This window comes from Cygnus olor, chromosome 6 (genome assembly GCF_009769625.2).
Source record: "Cygnus olor isolate bCygOlo1 chromosome 6, bCygOlo1.pri.v2, whole genome shotgun sequence".
Classification (NCBI taxonomy): domain Eukaryota; kingdom Metazoa; phylum Chordata; class Aves; order Anseriformes; family Anatidae; genus Cygnus; species Cygnus olor.
The window spans coordinates 6,725,032-6,748,024 of NC_049174.1; the positions used below are offsets into that span (position 1 = coordinate 6,725,032).

The window sequence follows — 22,993 nt, forward strand, 5'->3', positions numbered from 1 at the left end:
GGCAGGTGCTGTGTCTGGTCAGTGTCCTTCCTCAAACAAAACTTTCTGAAATCTGGATGTGAAGGCATTGGTTGGGAGCCAGAGCGTCCTCACACAGATAAAAAGAGACAGCCCTTGCCCCGAAGGGTTTGCAGCGCAAACAGGCAAGTAATGGGCAGCATGAACATTATAATCCCTCTTTTACAGTTGGGAGAGCTGAGGCACAGGCTTATTTTTTCATAAGTTCAAGGTCGTGGAGCAGGTGAACAGCAGAGCCCTGGACTGAACTTTGATCTTGCAGCTCAGTGCCTTAAACATAGAGCCCTTGGAAAGATCCTCATGGTTATAGAAATATATATACGTTATACCACAGCGGTAGGAGAAAGAAAAACTCTATTTGAGATGATCTGATAGACATTTAAATCAGTGCATGGATTTCTTCCTCCTTTGGTCAATTTTTAGCGAACTGCATGCAGCTAATACCCACTGGAAGAGGACAAATTGCCAGCAAATAATAATTACATTAATCCAGAGAAGAGGTGAGACAATCATAATCTCAGCAGCCCATAGATAATAAAAGGGAAATCTCCTTATTCAAAGTACCTTATAATTGCTAACGATATTAATCTCCTGGAAAATACATGTCTATGAAAAGTAAGCCAAGCTTTTTCTGGAACTCAAAGTAGAGCAGTTATGTTTTCATCACCAGGAGGTCTGGCTGATCGTGCCGTTCTTCTTCCTCTTTTTGTAACCCTATGGGGGCATGGTCCCAGGTTTGCTGCAGTTAGCTGCTGGATCATGGGCTCTTTACCTCCCCTGGTGAAGAACGTGTTGTTGTCTGCAGTGCTTAAAGGGCTCGAACAGCTAATAATGTATGAAGATATGGGCGAAAAAAAGACAGACCTTCCTGCTCCTCCAAAGTTGTACCAAAGGACCATTTTTCCCCTTTCTTTCAGCTCTCTGTTTCCCTTCTCTTAAGATGGTAGCTGGGGTTTCTGGCTTGGTGCATGCCATCCCTCTCTGGGGGATAGGTTTTTGCTCCTCAGGCTGATTCGTGTGAAGTCGTGCAGAGGATGCCTAGTGCTGTGACAGGGACAGTGTCCTCAAGAGGGTCATCAATCTTTTACAGGAAGGTTCATTCTGTTCCCATCTCAAATGGGATGCGCTCTGGCCGTTCTCTTAATTAGAATAACGGCAGTTTCTGTCCCATGGACGAATAAATGAGTGTCTTCTTAAAGAGTTGCATGAGATGACTCCTTGAGTAAGTGGCTAGTCAATTATTCTAATTTGAGGTGTGAAACTCTTCCCCCTTCTCGTGCCATCAGCATCTGCATCAGCTCCTGCATTTAAAACATACCCTACTGAACAAGCTAATTTATGCAGCTTATTACTGGCTCTTGATTGAGCCACAGTGCTAATTATCTGCTCTGAAGTGGCTGCAGGCTCGGGTTGCCTCCTAGTCAAACTGCAGTAATGGAGTGTCCATAGCTGTTAATCCAAAGGCCATGGGGCTGTGAATTTCAACACAACAAACAGACAGACACAGTGGTATCATAGGAATGTCCAGAAACGTATATACACATAAAAATCAGCCTAATTTTATACAACTAGCAAATGGACCAAATGGAGAAGAATCCAGAGGGCTACATAGCTTTGGTTTGTCTCAGATCTCACCAAAAATAAAATCCTGTCCCAGGTGGCTGTCAGGGTTGCCTCTGCCTTGCACAAACATGTAAATCTCTGGTTTTCCAATTTGTAGCATGGAACAGAACTTGTAGATGTGCTTTATGTTCCTTGAATGGAATATTGTGTAATAGTAGTGGGTGACAACCATACTGTCAGCTACATTTTTTCTAGAATAAAGCATTCAGCAAAATATATCTGTCTGGGCATCTCTGCTGCCTCTTACTGCAGGAGGTTGTGGAGCTTATGAAAATGCTGCAATGCAGCAAGTGTACTACCACTGATTAAAAGTAGATTGTTGTTGTTGTTGTTGTTTTTCCCCCCTTTCTGCAAGCTTGTGGGTGGCGTTTTAATCAAGTTCTCATGGTAACAAACATGATTTAAAAGCACTGAAGCCTACTAAATTAGTCTTTTTCTGTATGTGCTCGAGGTGGGTGTTAAGTCATTACAACTGCAGCGATGCTGGTTATTTCAGTATTGCTGGTGCAGAGATGACAAGGGAAGGAAAATGGAAGGAAGTGTTGCTGAATGCAGAATATTGTGGTCTGTTTTTTACCAGGTTCTATTGTTGTCTTTTCTGTAAAGAGGGCACAATTAAAGCGATTTGTAAGGTGCTCCTTATGTTGCTTTTTCGTTCCTTTAGCTGTATTCTGGCATCACGCTTCTGCTGTGTCTGTAATCCTGAAAGAGGCAGCTCGACTGACAGGTACTTTGATTCACTACTGAGAGCACGACCCTCCATCAAAACACCCATATAACGCTCAGGAAGCTGGGGGGCGTGTACAGGGCTGTCATTTATCGTGGTACATGTGAACAGCTGCAGAGAAGAGCTGCAGGAAGGGGTTAAAGGGAAATCAGGGAGGATCTGAATCGAATGGTTCATTGCTGTTAATGAATTGATCTTGAAAGCACCACACGTCTACAACATGCGAACTCCTGGAAATGGGGTGATAGTGTCTGATCTCTAGATGGTCTGCTTGGCTGTCCGATGTAAACATTTCCATTGCATTTTGTGCTTCGTGTGCTACACCTAATGAATTTATACTGGGATGTGTCTGTAGTCTGGCATAAAGGCAGGGAACGCGGGTACGCAGGTCAGTAATTCTGCAGGGTGTCAGAAGACGTAAGCTACAGCTTGCTCTTTGCTGAGCAAGAGGTTGGTTTACAATCAGAAACTGTATAGGCTATTTCCTGCTGTTAAATACTTGTGGAAGTGAAGTGCTGTTAACTTTTGTTTTTTAAACTACAGCCTGCCTGCAGGAGGCTACCGCTATTTCCCCACGTCCTTGCCTAGCTTACCTGCAGAAGAATTACAGCCTTCTCTGGGGAGCTGCCTTTTGGGGAAGGTTAAGGCCCACTGGTGACCTCCCGTACCTGGCTTTGTCAGTAAGACCAAGCCCACACCTCCAAAGAAGCATTGAAAATAAAATTTAGAGAGGTAGCAAGATTGCCTGTAAGACAGAATGCTGCAGTTAGGCTTTGGGAAAGGACAAAACCATCTCAGCAATGTAGAAGAGACTTGGTGTCTCCCTGGACTTCCCCAGTTATTTATCTGCTGTGCACTTAGGCTGCTCTACATCCTCCTCAAGAACACATCAGCTGCTTAGACCTTTTGGTGCAAAGGGGCTAGTTATTTGTTGTGGTGTATAAGGGTTCAGTTTTACCCTTTGCTGTCTAATTTGGCCATGCATAAACACTTCCCAGTGGTTAGAAGAAATGGGACAGTCGTGGGACCCTAACGTGTTCTCTAGTATGGCTGCATCACTTTGCTGCTGCCCTCTCTTTCTGTGATCTCGTAACTTCCTTCTTCAGCAGCTGCTGAAATGGAGAAATGGATGTTAGGAATCAAGTCAGAAGGAATTTTTAATCTGGATTTTTAAGACCTGGAGTGAAAAGTGACGTAATGCTGTGCCATCAGAATATTTTCCCTGGCCATTTTCTATACCACTGACTGAGAACTGCTCTGGGAATTTCAGCAGGAGACTGGATGCTGCACTGATCCACCACAAGACCAGCTCCTCCTGCATCCTCCTGTTCCTCTCTTGCAGCAGCAGGTTGTTTTGGCCTGTTAGGGGAAGCATTGGACAGTGTTCATCAATCTCCCAACAGACTTTGGAAATCATTCACGTTAAAGCATCCTGGGATTCTGAACAGGTAAAGCAGTAGAGAAAGGTCAAGAGCCAAAGAAAATATACCCACATCCTTTTTTTTTTTTTTCAGTAATGGAGCAATGAAGTAGTAGCTATATGGAGAGAACTTATTATACAGTCACTTCCTGTCACCATCGTGTGCAGTTAGTATTGATAGAAAGAAGCCTTCTATTTAAAAACACGTTGTCTCAGTAGTCATTTCTTGCAGTGCAGAGAGGAAGAATGCCACCCTCGTTTCAGAAGCTGCAAGTGGCTGTGAGCAATGCTCCTTGGAAGCTGCACAGCACAGTAAAGCTCAGTACCTTCTTCAAAGCAGCACATCGTTTGAATGGTCGATGTTTGAAATACCAACCCTACCTTTTAAATGATAATTTTTTGCACTTGATCGTGGGCTTTATGTCAAATATAATGATTTGGGTATTGTAGTCTTTATTAGCCTGATGTTAACAATTCCCAGTTCACCAAGGAAAGCCCCTCTAAAATGTTCAGAAATGCAAAAGACAACTGAAATGTAACGAGAATTACAGTTTTGGAGTGTCCTTTCATATCAAGTCCTTCTGTGTCAAATAAAGTGCCTCCTTGAAGGACAAGTAAATATTTGCTTCAAGAAGAATTTCCTGACTGTTGTAGTGTTCCCAGAGAGCCCTGACAAAGCACCAGCATAAATCCTTCCTGGAAATCTCTGCTGGCTGGCAGGCCCACAGTAGGGTTTGATCTTAGCAGTGCTTCAGGAAAAGGAGCTCTGGGGTTTTATTCTTCTAGTTTGTGCTGCAGCCTCACTCCTGTAAATGCTTTCAGATTGGAAACAGCCACGAGGGCAGCAGCAAAGGCCTCCTTTATATAATATATAGGTATTGTCTTAAAAATTCTTTATGGATGTGTCTTCACAGCTCTGTAAGGATGCTTAGTGTTTGATGTGGGGTAAGTCTCGGTGCAGAGAGTGATGGCAGTTTCTCGCTTCAGACCAGCTTTGGATGTCTGGACTCAGAAGCAAGGCGCCCCTCTGTCCCTCATGCCGTCCATCCCTCCGTGCAGTGCTGCTCCCTGGGCTGCGAGGAGCCTCAGGAGGATTTTTAGGCAGATTGTAGAGAAGAAACTGGGCAAGAAGTTCAGGAAGGAAAACTGGAAGGTAACAGAGGAATGGGAATGAGGAAAATACTGCTTAGGATGAAAGCTGCAGGAGAGGACTTATACCTCCTCCTGGTTTGAGGAGGATAATACATTTAAGTGTGCAACAGTGAAATGTTTAATCTGGACAGCAAACGTGGACAGGCCCTGGGTGGGGGACTGGAGCCCCAGGGCTGATGCCCAGACTGGGATGATGTAGGCAGAGGGAAGGGGAAGAGTAAAACCTGTTTGCTGAACTAGGCTCAAACCTGGAACATATGCACAAGGAGACCCAGTTAGGACTGTGCCGTCATCCTTAATTTCTTCCGCAGCCAAACTCTCGAGGTGTAACCTTGCAACCCCAACGTCCTTGCAGATGGCTTCATATGCATGATGTATGTTGATGCACCTCTTGACAAAATCTGGTTTGTGACAGAGGGTTTATTTTTTTAGCCTTTTTGGGCTGTCTTTAATGCTCTTCGTCAACAGAAGCAGAACAAAACTTTCCGTTCCTAAACAAATAAAGTTCAGCACTGTACAGATGTGTAAGTAAGCGGCTGCCATGGCTGGCTTTCATTGCTGCTGGATAGACAGTGATTTATTCTGTAAGTTCTGCGCCCTGAGCCTTCAGAAATTTTCTTCTTTTTGTCCTGAAGTCTAGCAGTAATAATTAGCAAGCCATAAAAATCGACCTGATTTGTGGGAACCACTGAAGGATGCAAAGAGACGTTTCTGTTCAAGGAAACAGGAACAAAAGCGCGTGGTTACTGACCCAGTCATGTCAGACCTAAATTTTGAGGGAATCCCAGGCGCTAAGTGTCCTGCGGAGTGAATAGTGCCTATTTATCCAGCCCTTCTAGCAGAGTGAATGAATCATCCTCCTGAACAGAGACAGCCCCTCTGGGTCAGCGCTGAGGTCAGTGGTAGGGCATGTGTTTCAGACTGCTTGCCCTAAATGAAAAAGAAAACATACAAGGCGCTGCTTACGCTGCTGCAGCTTTGAGCATCTCGTCTATAAAACATTTACGTTTGGTATCTCGTGGGACCTCTTAGAAGTGGCAGCTCTGGATACATGACCAGGTCCTTCTGGCAGGGCCATCTGTCTTCCTGTCTCCTCACACGCTTTTTGTTTTCACGGGCACCCCTACCCCAACCTCTTCCCTCAGCTGATCCTCCCATTTGGCCCCAGCCTAACCATCATCTCCGTGTCAGTGTTTTGGCTGCAGAATTTTAGCAGGAGGAGGTCAGGCTGATTCTGCAGGACGGGTTGAAAAGGAGCACCCCCTTTCCACCAGCCCCAGGCAGGTGGCAAGATGTAGCCTACAGAGCTTGTTTGGCTGCATCAGCAGAGTGATGGACATGCATCCGAGCTGTAACATCCTGTTTCAGTTAGAAACTTAGGAGACCAACAAAGCTGTTCATTGCTAGCAATAGGTGTTTTTTTATTTGCAGCGTGATACACTCTGTGCTGTGCAATTTCCTTCACAGTTTATTAAACGTTGTGGTGCTCAGCAAGGAGCTGTGATATTCCATCCCTCTTGGTGATATTCCATCACTTCTTTAAAAAGCAATGACAAGAAACCACGCAATTATTTAATATTCATATTATATTAGCAAGTAAAGGCCCCAAGCCACATTTGATCTACATTTTATTTATGTGGTAAAAACAGTCCTCTGCCAGAAAAGGCTCTTGTATTGAGAAACCGTGAGCAAATTAATGGACAGCAAATTCAGCAGGTGCCTTTTGAACCTCTGTGAACTTTTATCATAGGAGCTTTCTGCAGCAGCTAATCCCAGAGTAATTTCCTACAGTGGGAAGAATCCCCTCTGGTTGCTGCACTGTTACTCTTCATGGAAAGAGGGGTCGTTTGTTTTCTCTTCTTGCCTTCTCTATGCTGCATGTGGTTTTTAAACCCATCCCATTCCCCTCTTTCCCAGGAGGAAGAGCCTCAGCCTGTTTAGCCATTCCTTGCACACAAGCTTCTCTGGATCTTTAATCACCCTGCTTGCAACTCTCTGCACCTTTCCAGGCTTCCTGTATTTCGGTTGTGATTAATACTTAATGCCTTCAGACATTCTAAACCAACAGCAGTATTGGTGCTGCTGAAAGACTGCAAAAGACAAAATCCAGAGGAAATCAGAAGTGGCCTAAATCATCACGTTAGATGCTGGTACCACTCAAAAAAGCCATCAGAAGCACCCGAACACACAAATGCTTTTGTGAATTTTCTGTCCATCTGTGCTCTGCCATCTTCTATCCCGTTGTGCTTTTTGTTGCCCTTTGAGTGGAAATTTCTGCCTGCAGTCCGGGCAGGAGCTGCCTGGCAGATACGTTACTCCCCATGGCTAGAAAGTGACCTTGAGGGCGTCTTGTGCGTGCACAGCCTGGAAAGCACATGGTCATCTGGGTCCTCTAGGCGTGTAGCCCCAGGCTGTGCTGGAAAGCAGCAGGTTGTGCTACCAGGTGGGGACCACAGGTGGTGATAACATGCTGATGTGAGGCTGCAGCTCCGCAGAGCTCCTTGCCTCTTCGTGTGGAGCAGCGCATGCTGCCCGCTGCTCATGGCCCGGGTCTGGGCTCGGTGGCTTGATCGGAGATGGCAAATCCTAGCTTTCCTCTTTCCCCTTGGCTGTCTCTTTACATTAAAACGACACTCATTAAGCCCCATGGCTTGTTTGTTTCTAGACTTTTTCCTCAGTTACTGAACTTGTTCATCAGTCAGTCTTACCGTTCGTGACACACACTTTCTGCACCCAGTGCAACTTTCTTGCACTTCCCTGGCCCTGGGCTTGCTTCTTGCCTCCCACAAAACTCATTCATTCCTCGTCTTATCCCTGGAGAACACCACTGACTTCACACACGAACGTCAGCCCCTTGGCACGGGGTGGGAGCAGTGTGGCAGCAGAACAAGGTTAAACCCAACCTGTAGCAAGAAGAAGGTAATTGCACGCACCCGGGGGAGCCCGGGGAGGAAAGGAGGCTCTGAAATAGGCCTTTGCTGTGACAGCAAGTCCTGCAATTAAGATTTCAGAAAGGCTGAATGACTCAGTGAGTTGGTTCCTCCTTACACATTAATACCTTAATTTTCTTAACTCAGAAAAAAAAAAAAAGGATTCAAAATTAAAAAGAAGCCTTGTAGATAAAATACAAGCCAGGTCACGTAAGCTCCTGGTTCCGTTTCAGTGCCCATCCCAAGATCTTAACCGAAGTCCTTTCAAGGGGAAAAAACACCTCTGAAAGTGAGGGCTGCAAAATCAACACCACGATTCTGGGTTCCTGCATTACCTGTTGTGTCCTCCCTGCCCTGTGTCCCCTGGGCCCAAGCAAGCTGGGTAGTGGCTGCTCCATTTCTTTCCTCTTGTCAGTGGTAGGGTTGGCTGAGTAAAGATTTGGCAGGGAAAAGCTATCACGTGATAACATTGTATCCCAAATATTGTGATTTCGCTGTCTGAAATGTTTAAAGGCACAAAAGATTTCTGGGTGTTCTCATTTCCAGGTAGGGAGAGAGTGTTTTATTTGCCTGGGTATAGAGCCGTGGGTCAGAAAAGTGGGTGGCTGGATAGCATATTTTTAAGTCTTGCAAGCATGAGGGGATATTTAAGTTAATAGAATTATTTTGTTTGTACCATTGTTAGTTAGCAAATAGGATGAAGAGATGAAATAATCCTACCACTTGGGTAGGACCGAGGTTTTGCAGCACAGCAGTCACTGCTCAGACGTTCCCTAGGAAAGAACTTGAGCGCTAGCTGCCCCATGCCAAGTTTGCTGCAATCATAAAAGCAAGCAGGTTTTGCAAATAACCTCTTTTCCCATCAGCTTTGCAAGCCTTTGTCCCTTCATTTCTATTTATTTATTTCCAGTTAGATGTTTTGTTCTGCAGTTAAAAGCATTGGTTTGTGTTGGCTGTAATGGGTCCTGGGCCTCTGCCTCCAAGGTTTGCTAACCGCGACACGGAGAATCAGAGATGCTTAAGTGAGTCTGGACGGAGGGACCTCCGAACAAACTTTCTTCTGTCTGATGCTCTTTTTCAGCATGAATAAACAATGCTTCTGCTCAACAGTAAGATGTTTCTGCTTCCGCTGTGTGGCTGACGTGATTGCCTGGTGTGTCTGAGCATTGTGAAGTGAAGCTAAAAGCACTCTCAGCAAAAGAGTAATCTGCCCCTGACCTGGGGAGAAAACCTTCTTCACGTGAGCCAAGACTTGCCCATACAAACGGGAGAAGCACATGGCCTTGAAGATCCTTTCCTGTTACCATTTCAGTGCTTCATTTTCACGTCAGCATCCTTGTGTTGCTTGCTCAGTTGCAGAATAATGACAGCGTTCCTTAACCTCAGCGCATGGAAGGGCAGAAATAAGCTGAGATTGTGGCTGGATCAGGAAATCTGCCTCTGGAGGTACTGAACTGTCCCTCTTTGGGGCTCCGTGGGCCTGGAGAGGTTACAAAAGCAGCGTTCCAGAGTCTTGTCTATGGGCTGGTTCTCCTGCGTATATTTACGGAGAAGAGCCTGCCTGAAATTAGCCCAGGACATCCGTCTTACCATTTCTAGGAGCTGACGTGATGATGCTCCAAAGATAGCATCTGGGTATTTCAAAGATTGTGCTGCAGCAGGGACGGAATTAGTTCTGAAAGTTAGGCAAGACCTTTGAAAAATCAAAAATGCAGGCACATTTATAGAGGCAGCTTTTTTTTTTATTTTTTATTAAAAGTTCATGGAGTAAAGTTAAGATCATGTGAAAACGTTGTCATGTTTAACGAGATCTTGGCTCAGCTGAAAGAAATAAGGGATATGGAAGTGATTCACATATGTGGAGAAGGACAAGACTCCCCAGTGTAGATGATGTGCTTGTTCTGGGTGAGATTCTGCTTTTGTGAGTTTTGCTTAGCAGTCACCAGCGTGGCACCTCCCTGCTCAACAGTCCAGCTTGTCTCACCAGCACGCAGAGTGGCCCCGCTGATGTCGGTGAGAGCACCGACCTGTCCTGCACACCCAGTATGCAAGTCACATAGTAGCAGAGTTAATTATAGCCCTTGCTACCTAATTGGAGCTGTCATCCATCATGGAGCCTCTCGTGAGAAGAGATGCGGCATCAAATCAATGTATCTTAGCAAGGTCACTGCGGGGAAAAAAGAAATCTTGCAAAATTGGACCCTCGCCTTGTTGTGGGCTTTTAGATGGAGGTATCATAGCGTGAGCTGAGAGCAAAGCAGGCACGTAGCTCTGAAGCCTGTTTGCAGCAGCCATGGCAAGTACACGGTTTGGTTGGCGCTACCTTTTTTCCCCAGGCTCATTCCCAGGCTGCAGTGACTGTATGAAGCTGTGTGCTCCTGGCTGCTGAAGAATTGTTCCCTTGGTGCTGTTCTGGACATCAGTTGGCTTGTGCAGCCCATCCTACAGCTCAGCTGTGGTGTGTTAGGCCTTTTAAGCTTTCTTCTTGCCAAGGTTTGGAGTGACCACTGTGGTAAGGGGGAAGTAAGAAAAGCACAGATCTTACTTTTTATTGGAGACATACTCCCTGAGTGCTTGCTGGGAATTCCTTTGCCCTTTAAAATCATCTTAAGCTAAAGGTTTCATCTGGCCTTTTTTGAAACCTTATGTGTGATAAGTGAGGCAAATCTGTAACAATTCAGTAGAGAGAAGCAGACCATAAAAACTCAAACAAGGACCGTGTTGTGGAGACAAGTGTTCATTGCACTAACTCCTTAATATACAGTTGCAAACCTCCATTTGTTTGGAGGAACCAAAGCACTCCACATGGAAAGTTTTGATTTCAAGAGCTTTCAGCAACAAGGAGGCCAGGAGAGGAAGGCTGCTCAGAGGGTGACACAAGATTTTTATGGGGAAAGGCCACTTGAGCGCTGCCTCCTGAGCATCCTGGTGAGCGGCTCCCGCTGGAGCACCTGTGGGCGCTGGCTAAGGGCTGGGGACCCTCAACAAGCCTGCCAAAGGCAATTCCTTCCCAAAAACATGAGGAGAGGCTCCCAATGCCTACTTGGTAGAAAAAACAGGTGGGGAATTTGGCTCTGAGATGCTCCGTGGGAGCAATCCTGGCCTTGCTGAGAGCTGGCTTCAGGGGGAAGCACCAGGCTCCTGCGGAAAGCTGCCAGTCCTCTGGCTTTACCCGTCAGCCCCTTAGGAGGGCGAGGAGGAGGAGGAGGAGGATGTCAGCAGGGATGGAGCGTGGCCTGCCCTCTGCTGCTGAGCAGGAGAGGACAAGGTGCTCGGGTGCCTGAAACCCACAGGGCTGGGCGTGATTCAATCCAGTGTCAGCACCTTTACTGACTGCTCTGGCTTCTTTGATGCTTTTGCCATCCTTAGCAGGGACCAAATTGATAGGTAATAAGTTTTTTGCCTTCTTTCTCGTTGCAGATATCTGTTATAGTTGTCATGGCACTGTTGTCATGGTTACCAGCTCCTTCACCAGCTAAAATACCTCTCCTCTCTCCTGCAGGAAGCAATCGTGGCTAGTGATAGATGCACGCCTGGGAGCGTATTTGATGAATGGTAAATGGTGTAAAAATGCAGCATCCTGGATGGAAACTGTCAAAAAGGGGTGGTGTTGGCGCAGGAACGGGTGGGTGAGGATTCACGGAGCTGTTTAACTAGAGCTGAGCCCCGTGGCGGATGATTTTTTTTTAAAGGCAGAAGCTGCTGGTGCCATTATAGCACAATTGCAAGAGGTGCCTGGGTTTAGATTTCTGAAGCCTGAGCGAGTTTGTGCGGTCCCTGGGCGCAGGAGCAGGGACTGCCACGTGTCTGGAGGGCAGCAGCCGATGGCAGCCTGGCTTGGTCATGCTCTAAGCTCCTTTCCAGCAGCCGTGGGGAATTAATACCTTCCCCAGCGAGGAAGAGCTGTGTCGGTCAGGAGTAGCAGTTGAAAGACTCCTCCTCATCCACTCACCTGCTCCTGTGTCCCTGCAGCGGGGAGGACCTAGCTGCTGCCAAAGGAGCTGCAGTCCTTTCTGTGCTGCACTGCAGGGAGGAGCCAGAGCATCCTGTTCGGAGGTACTCACCAGGCAAAAACCTTTTCTTAAAATGTCTTCCTGCTCCAGTCACCAAGGAACAGACTGGTGCAGCGTCTCGGCCCGCCTCTGCGTCATTTGGGTGTCCTGGCTGGCCGTGAAGGGCTTGGTGCGGAGCAGGGGGAATTTGTCAGGAGTCGTGTTTCTACAGGGGAAATTATTCCCCCACTTTGTGTGCCCCAGCAAGTGTTCTGCCTGCAGACCAGTACGTACCGGTTACCTCGTACTGCTGGTGATGGGCTGTCTGGCTGCTAAATCAAGGGGCAAGGAGGAGCGGGGAAGCTTGAGCAGCTGCTCTGGCTCTCTGCTCATCCTCTGCAATGCCAGTGCTGGAAGTCAGCTCAGCTGCTGCGCAGGCTGGAGCCTTCCTTCGTTTTCAGTGCTGGCAAGGATGCAGGTTGCAGTACATTTTCTTGCTCTTCCCACAGCGAGCTGCCTTTGTTCTGCCTGTGGTCCAGGCACCATCCGCTCTTTTTCGTCGGTATTGTAACTCAAGGTATGACCAAAAAAGTGAGTGAAGGAATTTTCTACAAAAAATGCGTGGCTGTTGACTAATGGTCTGCAGTGTAGGGTTGGCAAAGCTTTTAAAAGCCCTGAAAGCTAATACAGATGGGAGCAGATGAACACTGCCTGTATTTGTAACAGATGCAAGGTGGTATTTAAGAGGATTGTCTTGCTCGTATTGTCTAGAAAGAGAGATCTAGCTGCAAGCTAATAACTCAAGGAATGGGCAAGGAAGAAATAAATCAGATTTGTTATAAATTAACAGAGAAACCTATTTGTCCTTTATTAGGCTTGAGAAGTAGAGTGGCTCCAATTGAGAGAGAGGTTTAATTTGTCCTGATAATGCATTATATTACTAGAATTATGGTACTTACATGCCTAGGATCAACTGGTGAGTGTTGTTAATCGCCCAGCAGCTCGTGGATTGTGACTGAACGTTTAAGCACGGGGGAGGCGAACATGGCTCCTGCCAGACGCCGCAAAGCTTCCTCCCGGTTCGTGGTCTGTTTGCTGCCCTTCTCTTTGAGTCGTGTGAGGCACGCAGCTCACAGCTGCAAGGAATTCAATTAGTTTGGGGAAAGGCGTGTGTTAACGGTAATGAAAGGGTGAAATTTGGTACAGATCTCTTTGTGTGTTGGTGTGGTTCTTAGCGGCATCCAAAATCAGCCCTCCTGTTTTCTAAATACTCGGAGATTGCACTTAAAACAGGAGCACTGGCAGTGTTCATGTCCTATGTGCAAAAGCTAAGGCTGAGCTTCTGATGGTGGCAGGAGATTACCAGAATTTGTCCTCCCAGATTTCCCACCTCCTCTCTCTTGTTTTTGTTCCTGATACCCAACTGCTTTCCTCGGCTTCTCGAGGCACAGCTGTCAGTAAGGTAAATTTAACAGCAAATTCTCTTGGGACCCTTTAATCCACTCTGCCTGATATTTAGTATGCAGGTACATCACCCCAATTGGGCAGTTGGTACACAGACAAGAATTTAAGGTTTTCCCTGTTATTTGCCAGTATGAGCTAGTTTGCACCCTGCAGGAAAGCAAGGGCTTTGCAAAATCCTCCAATATTGGCCTAATTCTGTTCCTTAAAAAGTGAGACTCTTAGAAAATTCATCCTCTTACATGCCAAGGCAACGTTAGTGTAATGCGAAGCTGAAGTCATGAAATATATGGAAGGGCAGCTAGCACAGCAAGTCGTGTAAATCAGCATGATGTTGGGCTTTGCACATCACGCCCTTGTGCTGCATCACGGTGGGTGATTTGCTGTGCCTCCAGCTAGCGGCGCTCAGGCTCAGGTCAGCCCAGCCACGGCAGCAGGAGCCGGTGTCACACCAAAGAGCACACGGGGGGAGAAGTACATGTACAGCACCTCTGAAAGGAGGAGATAGCTGCAAAGCTGGACTGCATGTTCCCTGTGAGGTTTGTCCCTCTGTCTTAATTCCAAGTTATTTTAAGTGTTTCCCTTCCCTCTACAGCTCCCAAATGGCTGAAAAGGATGAGGCAGTCAGTTTTTACCCCCATTCCTGTACAAGCTATTAGTTTAGAAGGCAGAATATCCAGCTCAGATCCATTATGCCATCCCAAGTGCTCTGCATGAGTTAGGAGGACATGAATTTCAGGTAAAAAATGGCAGAAAAACAACTGACCTGATGGTGTAGGGCCCACGTGTGTGCTGGCTGTGAACCTGGGCCGCGAGTGAATGACGCCGTACAGCAGAGAGTCATTGCTAGATTGCCGAGCACAAAGATGCATTGTGTGACTCACTTGCAGTGTTTCTACTACCATTATAAACTCTGAGAGCACTTGATGAATAACAGAGAGTCAAGAATGAATTCATCCATGTTTCACTCTGTAACGGTCTATTATAAATACTGAGCCAAATTCTGCCTCCAGATACATACAACTCTCATTGAAGCCTGCCCACTGTATTTATTTTTAAAGATAAAAGCACTTCTGTTGCTTCCACAGAGGACTTCTGTGACACAGTCCATTGTAAGGATGCGAATATCCTTTCTCAAGAGCTTGAAGAGAAGCGGGGAGTGTCTGCCACGGACGGGGAAGGGCACTTCAGAGATAACAGCCTGCAGGCTGCGGCGGTGGGGTCAGAACCATTACCTTCGTCCAAAGGATTTTCAGAAATGCGTTTCCCCATGGTCATGTCTTACGTTACCCTCTCGCTCCCCGCAGAGGCTCCGGGCTCTGTTTGTGTTACCCAGAGGCTGAGCTGCTGCAGGTTCACGCTGCTCCTGGGGTTCGAGATGCACGGGGTGGGTGGGGGAAAGCTGAGCCAGGGATTGGGTTGGGGGGGTTGTTTTCTGAGCCTCCTTGAGGGGTGTAGATGAGAATCTCACTGGTCTGCCCAGAACAGGCTCCATCCTGCCCTCGGACCCCAGGCATCAGTGGCTTTGGTTGTGTGCTGCTTGCTCCTGTACTGAGGGAGACATCTGTCCTGTGGACAAATATTTTGGAAAGGTGAATCAGAGATTGCGTTCTGATCTCATGCGGTAAGCACCTAGAGGCAGAGCGTTGTCTCTTTGGTACACAGGAGAGGGCCTTTTGCCCAGCTTGGGCTCCCTCCTTGGGTATCACCCCTTCATCTCTCCCGGCTGGATTCCAGATGGCTGCATCGAGGCTCTGGCTGTACGTGTGGAATCGCTCCCTGATGTCCGGGGTAAAGGAGGCAGGGAAAGCAAAGGGGTGCGGATGTGTTTATGATGTCTGCAGCCCATGGGGGCACGTCTCGGGGCCACCGAGCTCTGTGACACTGCTCAGCCCACCGTTTTTGTTACAGCTCAGACAAAAATGCTGGGTGTGAGTTTTCACCTGTTCCTGCAGTCTTCATGCACTTGTATATCCCCAGGGAACAGTGCTGGGTGGGTGTGAGAGCAGAGCTGCACCTCCCAAACCACAGGGTTTCACTGGGTGGAGAAAGAGTTGTTATTCCATTTTGGGGTAGAATTAGAGTTTGAGTCACACCTTTATTATGAATGAAATACCATATTCATGATTCAACGTGATTTTTAATTTAAAGCAGCACAGAAAGCCATTATTATTAAACAATATCTGATCAGAAGGGGGTTGAGTTATCAATGCTGAATAATTATAAGACAAATAATAATAGTCTTTCATCATGCTTAGATACTTTCTGCAAATTGACCTGGCTCTGTGCAAACCGTTGTTCTGTCATGGTGGGATTTTAATTCAGTGTCTGCAGAATATATGCACTGTGTAGTCTTCTGCATTTGTTTCTAGACTGCTCAGCCATTGCAATACCTGGTTGCTCGACCGCATTCAGCTGATTTCTTTTAGGTGTTTTTTTTCCTCCCAGGAAAAAAAAAAAAAGGTGGCAAGTGCTGTTGGACAAGGCCTTCTGGTTTTTGGTTCTCACTTTGATGTTGCTGGCAGTCGTCAAGCCTTTCTGTCCCCGCAGAATTTACCTTATCATGGAAACACAGGTTAAAATATGCTGTCTTCCTAAGCTTACCTACTGAGGAGCTACTGGTCCATGAGGCACAGCCAAAGCCTGTGGCTTGTGCAATGGCTTCTTTCCTGGCTTGGACAAATGTGAGCTAATTAACAGCAGTGAAACACATGTGAAGTAGCAAATAATTATTAGTTTTGTTTATGTATAAATACTGATAGTCATAGGAGAATGCAAACACTTGTATGGGAAACAAATGTTTCCCACGCACTGTTTGGGACAAAAGCAAATGGGTGCGAATGCTCCCAGAACAGTAAGAGGGGATGCACGCAGGGTCAGACAGCACATATGTTCGGGAGCCCAGTGAATGTTCTGAAGTGTTGTCTCTGCCGCAGATCGCAGCAGGCTGCAGATGCTGTACAGGACGGATCCTGGTCCTGAAGAGCTCCCTGTTAGGCGAAGGCTGAGCTCATAGCTGCACCCGTTATTTGTGACTGCAGGGAAAATGTTACTAGCAGCTTCACGTCTCTAAGCAGTTACTGCATTCTCTCTGCCCTGGAATATCCTCTATATCTATTCTGCATTCCTTCTGTCACCCTGGAAGACGTCATTGCATCCCGATATTGATTCACTTCTCATCAAGGGTTTACATTTCACTGTCATTAATGAGTTAAAATCAGATCAGCAAAAGGCAGCCCTCCAGAAGTCAGTGTTAGTGGCACCTGGGAGTCAGGGAGGATTTGACCCATGATTTTTTACCACTCATGGCTTGTGTTGGTTTCAAAGCTGGCTCACTCATGGCCAGGACAAGCAAGCAGAGACACTTCTGCATTTAAGCCCTCTCTCATCTGCAGAACAAGAGCTGCTGGTACCACTCCTGTGCTGTGCCTGGTGGCTGTGTGCTGGCCGGGGCACAGTCGCCCCCTCGGTGCTGATCTCTCCTGCTCGTGTCGTTACAGGACAAGCGGTGAAGGAGGGGAGAAATGGCGGAGGATAGGAAAGACGAAGCCAAGGCACCGCACTGGACTTCGGGTCAGCTAACAGAGGCTTCTTCACACCCACATTCACCCGAAATCAAGGAACAGGGTGGCGCGGGTGCCGGACTGGTCAGAAGTGCCAATGGGTTTCCCTACCAAGAGGACGAGGAGCCCGGGCTGGGCAGCCGGGAGCAGCCGGGGACGTACGCTCGGACCAAAGAGAACGGGATCAACGGAGAGCTGTCGGCAGGGGACAGGGAGACCGCAGGTAACATACCTCAACAACCTGCAGCTGAACACAGCTGAACACTGGGCAGTGCTCTGAGAAGATTTTAGGAAAGCCATGAGGGCGGCTTAGGGCTTCCTGGTAGATGCAAGGATCACCTCACTGGGGATGGGGAGAGCAGCCAGTGCAGAGGAAGCACATGGCTGCTTGGGGCTGGGAGCAGGAAACCACTCAGGTGCTGTGCACTGATAGTGTCCTGCTCTTGTGTGTGTGTGCATGCAAAGTTTGGTTTCTGCTGTTACTGCTCACAAGTAACAACTTCTAGAAACTCACCGACTGTTTGCAGAATAACCTGTTGATCAGTGTGGCCAGGAATAGCACATTCAGCATTTATTCGCCATTGGCTAGGCTGGGATACTCTCTGGGGCCTTGTCTCTTTGTAAACTATGTTAGGATTTTAGGATTCAGCTTGTTACTTGGGGGAGAAAAAAGTGTGACTGTGTTAAAATGAAATATGCAAAGCAAATTTCCTGTTTTAGAAGTAAATGCTAATTCACTCTGTGCAGAGCTCCCTCTTTAAACCCCAAATGCACAATGCAAGAGGAATGTCTCTTGTACAGGCGGTAGTGCCCTTGATGCATCCATCCATGCATGCTAAAGAGATCTTTCTAGCAATATTTGGTGGCTGTTGACAGCACTTTGAGATGTTATCCATAATTTCTCAGCAGTTGGAGAATGTTAAGACTCTCAGACCCTAAAGTCATTTCATAAGCAATTCTACTAGAAATGAATACTTCTGCTACAAGGAAATGGGTTTGGATTTTAAGAGTCTCTTTTTGTGGATAGCCAAAACTAGAAGGCCATCAGTAAAAGAAATCCTGTGTAAGCATTCAGGTGAGCACGTTGTTGGTGATAGTTTGGGAGGATGATAACAAGATCTCTTTCCTTTGCTCTAACCTAACTTTGTACTGTGCTTAGCCAGCAAATTAACAGGAGCAGCTGTACAGGATCACAGAGGTAAGATGCTGCCGTTCTTAGGGCTGTGGAAAGACTGGAGTGTTTTTCTCCTTTGCCACAAATGTTTCAAACAACCTTGGACAAGTCACCCGTACACATGGAGAAGTAATAACTCGACAGAATGAAGAGGAATTTCCTCTCCTTATAAAAGGAGAAGAGAAATACTCCTCCCAGATGCTCTCAAAGCTTGGGGCAGTGTCTCAGAGACACGGACATTTAATTGGGGAATTTGCAGCTAATGGCTGAGAGGAAGCAGGAACCCAGTGCAGCAAATCATTGGGCATTGCAGTAGTGTATTTTCACAACGCTTTTTTAGATGAGGAATTAAAGAGCAGAACGAGTCCAAATGTGGCAGCAGGACCAGGGAAGTGCACTTACTGAGGGAATGAGACTGCTCTTGATCCGTGTGAAGTTTGCTTCGATCACCACTTTGTGGCCTCGTTTCCTCCTCCCCTGCTTTTTTCTCACTGTCTACTTAGATTGCAAGATCTCTTGTGTGGGGACTTACTGTCAATACATGCAGTTATTGCTAGGGAGTCTTAATATAGCTTATTTCATGGCATCTTTCTTTGTCCTTGAAAACCAGAAAAGTCCCTAAAACTGCTTGCCTTCATGCATGAATTTCTAGTTCTCTGGAAATTCAAATCCTTGAGCTCTGACTTAGAGGAACGTTAATGCAAGGTAAAACATCTTAGGGTATATAAAATATATTTTTAATCATTTCACTCCTTTTAAAGGCCATCAGGAGAAACCTGTCAGCAATTTAGGGCAGTGACAGAAATGAAGGGGGGCATGGGTTGCCAAAGCCACACTGGTGTTTGCTAGTGGGACATACTTACAGCATCATGAAGCAATTTGATTCAGAGTTTGATCTTGAAACCAGGATTGCCATTTGCCGCTGACTTCAGCCATCTTTGCTCTGTTTGCTTGTAAATTGTAACTGCAGTGGGGTGTTGTATCAGATACGACATTTAAATGCCACTGTGATACACATAATTACCAATAATGCAAATCATTTAATCATTTGTAGTAGCTTTCTGACTCCAAACAGCTGAGGAGAAAATGCACAGGAAGCCAAGGTCGACCAAGATAATTAAGCCAAACTGAGTTTCTGTGGATTTATAGGGATTTTATTTTCCCTGGTGTAAGTCCAGACCAATAACCTAGGCTGCTCTGGCTTCTCAGCTTTCGTGTCAGAGTCCATAAATCCCCAGTATCAGCAAGAAGAAGCTCATCCGAAAGGAGCACAGGTACGAGCAGGGCATTTCCCTGGGCAGCTGCACGCTGCCCGATCCCTGCTGGTGAGATTTCAGTTGTGGTTCGAGGCATTTCGCATCAGCTCCCCGGCACCAACTGACCCACAAGCTGGGATTCGTTCATGAAACGGGCATCCCCCAGAGGGAGGCATTCAGCAGCAGTGCCATGTCACCCCGGGGGCATGGCACAGTTTGCAGGGCTCGTGCTGTACAATCTGTGTGTTAAAGGGAAGGTTAGAGCCACCAGGACAAAGGCACCTTATGCCAACACTGATGCGGAGGCGAGGGGTGCTAGTGGGGGAGGAGAGCAGCAACACATCCAATCTATCACTGCAAGTGACGTTTTTAGGTTTGCACAGTTAAAATTTGCCTTCCTGTATAGATGTGTGTGTCTCTCTCTCTTGGCGTCTATCTAAGAGTTATTGAGTCTGGCCTCAGTTTTGGAATCCTCTGAATCTGGCTGTTGTGTTGCCTTTGATTGATCTGCCTCTGTATCGTGCTGGTAATGCCTGCATTATGGAGGCACATCAATGCCCTCCTTTCTAATGGGCCCACGGGAACGTGGGAGAGCGCACAGCGCTGCGGGGAGGGCAGCCTCGGGGCCTGATACGGCATCCGCTGAAGTCAACGGCGAATACGTGCGAGAGAATGGGCCTGGTTTATTGGCACAATGCATGGGAAGCTGTTATGGATGTGATATAAGAAAGGGTGCTAAAGCAGATACTCGTTTTCAGTGTGTGTGTGTGTGTATGTATACGTATTTGGGCTACTACAGGTCCCACACTGCTCCCGAGTTGTTCCTGAAGGCACCTTGCCCTTGGGCAGGCTGCAGCACCCCACCAAGTTTTAACGTCCTCTCCCTGATCCCTGCCTCTTCACGTTCTTGCTCACGTGTGTGTGCACACAGAGCATCTTTGGTGAGGATCTTGTGAGTCTTAAGCGTGGAGGATCGGGGCTGTAGCTTTTGTCAAGCCAAACATTTCCACGTCACATGAGATGTGTGCTGCACAGGGGGCGTGATGGTAGAATCTCTGGAAACTCACTCCGAAGTGGGCTGATGTGGAAAGCTTTGGATTGGAGCCATGGTAGAGCACAGGATGCGTTGGGCTTGTGAAGAAGTATGAGCATGGCAGCCTTTTCTTGGCATACTGAGAAGTTGTGGTCAACTAGTTGGGAGGAAGCAACGAGGAGCAGTGCAGAGGTGCTTCAGCAGCCCCTGGGAAGCAGTGCTTCAACACCATCCATCGTGTTTGACTTGCAAGGAGCATCAAGCTGCAAAGGTTTGTTTTTCTGCACTTAAAATGCATTTATTTTTCTTTTCAGTAATGTAATGACTAACCTGTCAAATTGATATAATTAGGGGTGAGAGCAGTTAGCTGTATTGTGGAGCTTCTTCTCTGCTCTGTCTATGTACAGTGACTCAGCTGATTGAGCGCTTTCTTCATTATATTCCAAATGCAGGCTTATAATCGGAGGGGGGGTGGGTTACCCACACAGTTATCTGATGAATTATTTTTCTGACAGATTAAGGGAAAGCATTTCCTGAAATCCTATCATCAGAGCCGCAGGACAGTGGCTCCATCCCCGTGTCAGTTGATATTAAGGACAGTAACGTGCCCTGCCAAAGTGACAGAGCTCTTCATTAATTGGCAAAGTACCCAAACTGCGTGGGATGCAAAAAGACTGCTGGAAAATTGGAGCAGACTTCATGAGACAGCACAGAGCATCACAGGTTGAGCTCTCCTGCATTGTTTTTCAGAGCCTTTGAGTCATAGGAAAGGTGGATGTGAGGAAGGTCAGGCCAGATAAATGAGAGAGGCAAGTGTTTTTGGTGGCTGTGGAGACCCAGAGATGGGTAAGTGTTAGTCTGTAAGAGAAACAGAAAGAGGAGAGAGCCCTAGACCCCTAGAGAGGGATGAAAAAGGGGCAGTGCTGAGCTGAGGGAGGCATGAGGGACCAAGGAAGGGACCAGACCCAGCACTGGGAAAGTTAGGAGAGGTGGTGGGCTGAGAACTGGTGAGAGGAAAGACGTGAGGGAGCAAAGCAGGGGCAGGAGGTGGCAGGGAAAGAAGGAAAAACGGAAGAAAAGGAGAGTGGAAAGTGGTTCAGTTTTATCTGTTCATCCGAAGCCAACACATCCTTTGCGTGATGGCAAGTATTGCCCCAGAGAAGAGGGGACTCAGCAGGGAATGGCACCGTCTAAAGGGAATAACCGAGGAAGAAAGTGGGAGGGGGTAATTCAAGTTCCAGCCCTGGATGTAGTCTGTCCTAATTCAGCCATTTGTTTTAAGGCTTTGTTCAGCCAGACTAACTGGGCGTCTGCAACAAATGTGTTCCTGTGACCAACTACTCCTTAAAAAAGCGTATTGAAATAAGCTGCAGGGAATGTCAGCCTGAAGGAGTGCCCTGTCGTAGCCAGTGAACAGATGAGCAGAGATGCGGGGTCCCTTTAGTCTGTGCAAAAGAGTTGTGGTGCAGGTAGGGATTGTGCGTCTTCCAGCCACCTGGCAGCACAACAAGGAAACCATCCGTGTCCCATCATCTTGCCTAGCCTTGTAGCAGCCCGTCTCCAGGCAGAGAGGCTCTTCCTCACCATCCTCACCACTACTGCACGGTTAGAAAATCACTGTGACCCCTAGTTCTGCTGGCTCCAGGCGCTGCATCCACTGGGGCAGGACTGGAGCTGTGATGGCTGGCTTGGGGGCAGGGCTGCGGCGTTGTGCACGGGGTCAGCAAACACAACGGCCTCTCCGTGCTGAAACTGCACCAGGCAGGTCAGTGCTTGGTCCTGGGATGTGTTAGTGATTCGTGTCCCCTGCCAGGGACTTGTCATTTAATCTTTCCTTTGCATGTTTGTCTTTCTCTTTTTATGATACAGATGGCACTGCCAGTAAACATATAAACAGGCCTTCTTCATCCAGAGGCCTTTTTAGCCTTTCTTCCCAACAGCACTGCTTTGTCACAGCTCTCCTTTCATTTGGCTGCTGGCACTGGCTGTCCTGCTGCTGCCCAATGCTCCCCAAGGTCCCTGATCGCCTGTTCCCTAAAGGTGCCTGCCTCAGGTGGGCATTTTCAGCAGCCAGCACATCTCGAGCACTGCAGACAAAATATATAGAAGGACGCAAAATGAGGGATGTTGAAGGATGAATGCGATTGCCGTGCTCATCCCATATCAGTTTTTTGTTTTGCAAAGCTTGAAGAACGCATCTTTCCATGTCATAGATAGCTCCCGTGGGACAGAAGCTGTTAATTAGGCATTTTGATCTCCCTCCCTTTGCCCAGGAAATGTGACAGTAATTACTGTGCACCATCATCTTTGCCAATTTAGAGACAGGCAAACATACCAGACTTCAGAAACTTTTCTTCTTTATGTTAAGAGTAATACAAGTGTCATTTTCTGGGACTCGTTACTGGAATATTTTAGACGTGTTCGAGGTGCGTTGCTGGAGAGAGCATCGGTGGAGGCAGCAGAGGACCGGGGTCGAATGTGGCTGAGAGACGGCACCGACCAGCTCCTTCCTTCGTGCTCCCTGTTCTTTCTGCTGTGTTTTGTTGTGACACCAGGAGCTTTGTGAGAGGGAGCTTTTCTGTTCCAGCTGTGATCTGAGGGCAGGGAGGTTTGGAGGAGGATTCTTTAACAAACAACAGAGCCT

General features: G+C 47.2%; 1 protein-coding gene across 32 annotated transcripts in view; it reads left to right on the top strand.

Moving 5' to 3' along the window:
* Positions 1-22,993, top strand: part of MAP2 (microtubule associated protein 2) — a 197,092-nt gene that overhangs the window by 114,876 nt on the left and 59,223 nt on the right. For 31 of the 32 annotated variants that reach the window (XM_040561014.1, XM_040561021.1, XM_040561023.1 and 28 more), the window contains one exon: positions 16,824-17,109. The exons of the other annotated variant lie outside the window; for it this stretch is intronic. In XM_040561014.1, coding sequence (XP_040416948.1) covers positions 16,848-17,109 — 262 coding nt within the window. In that variant the 5' untranslated portion in view covers positions 16,824-16,847. The remainder of the gene's footprint in view (positions 1-16,823; positions 17,110-22,993) is intronic. 32 annotated transcript variants of the gene reach the window in all.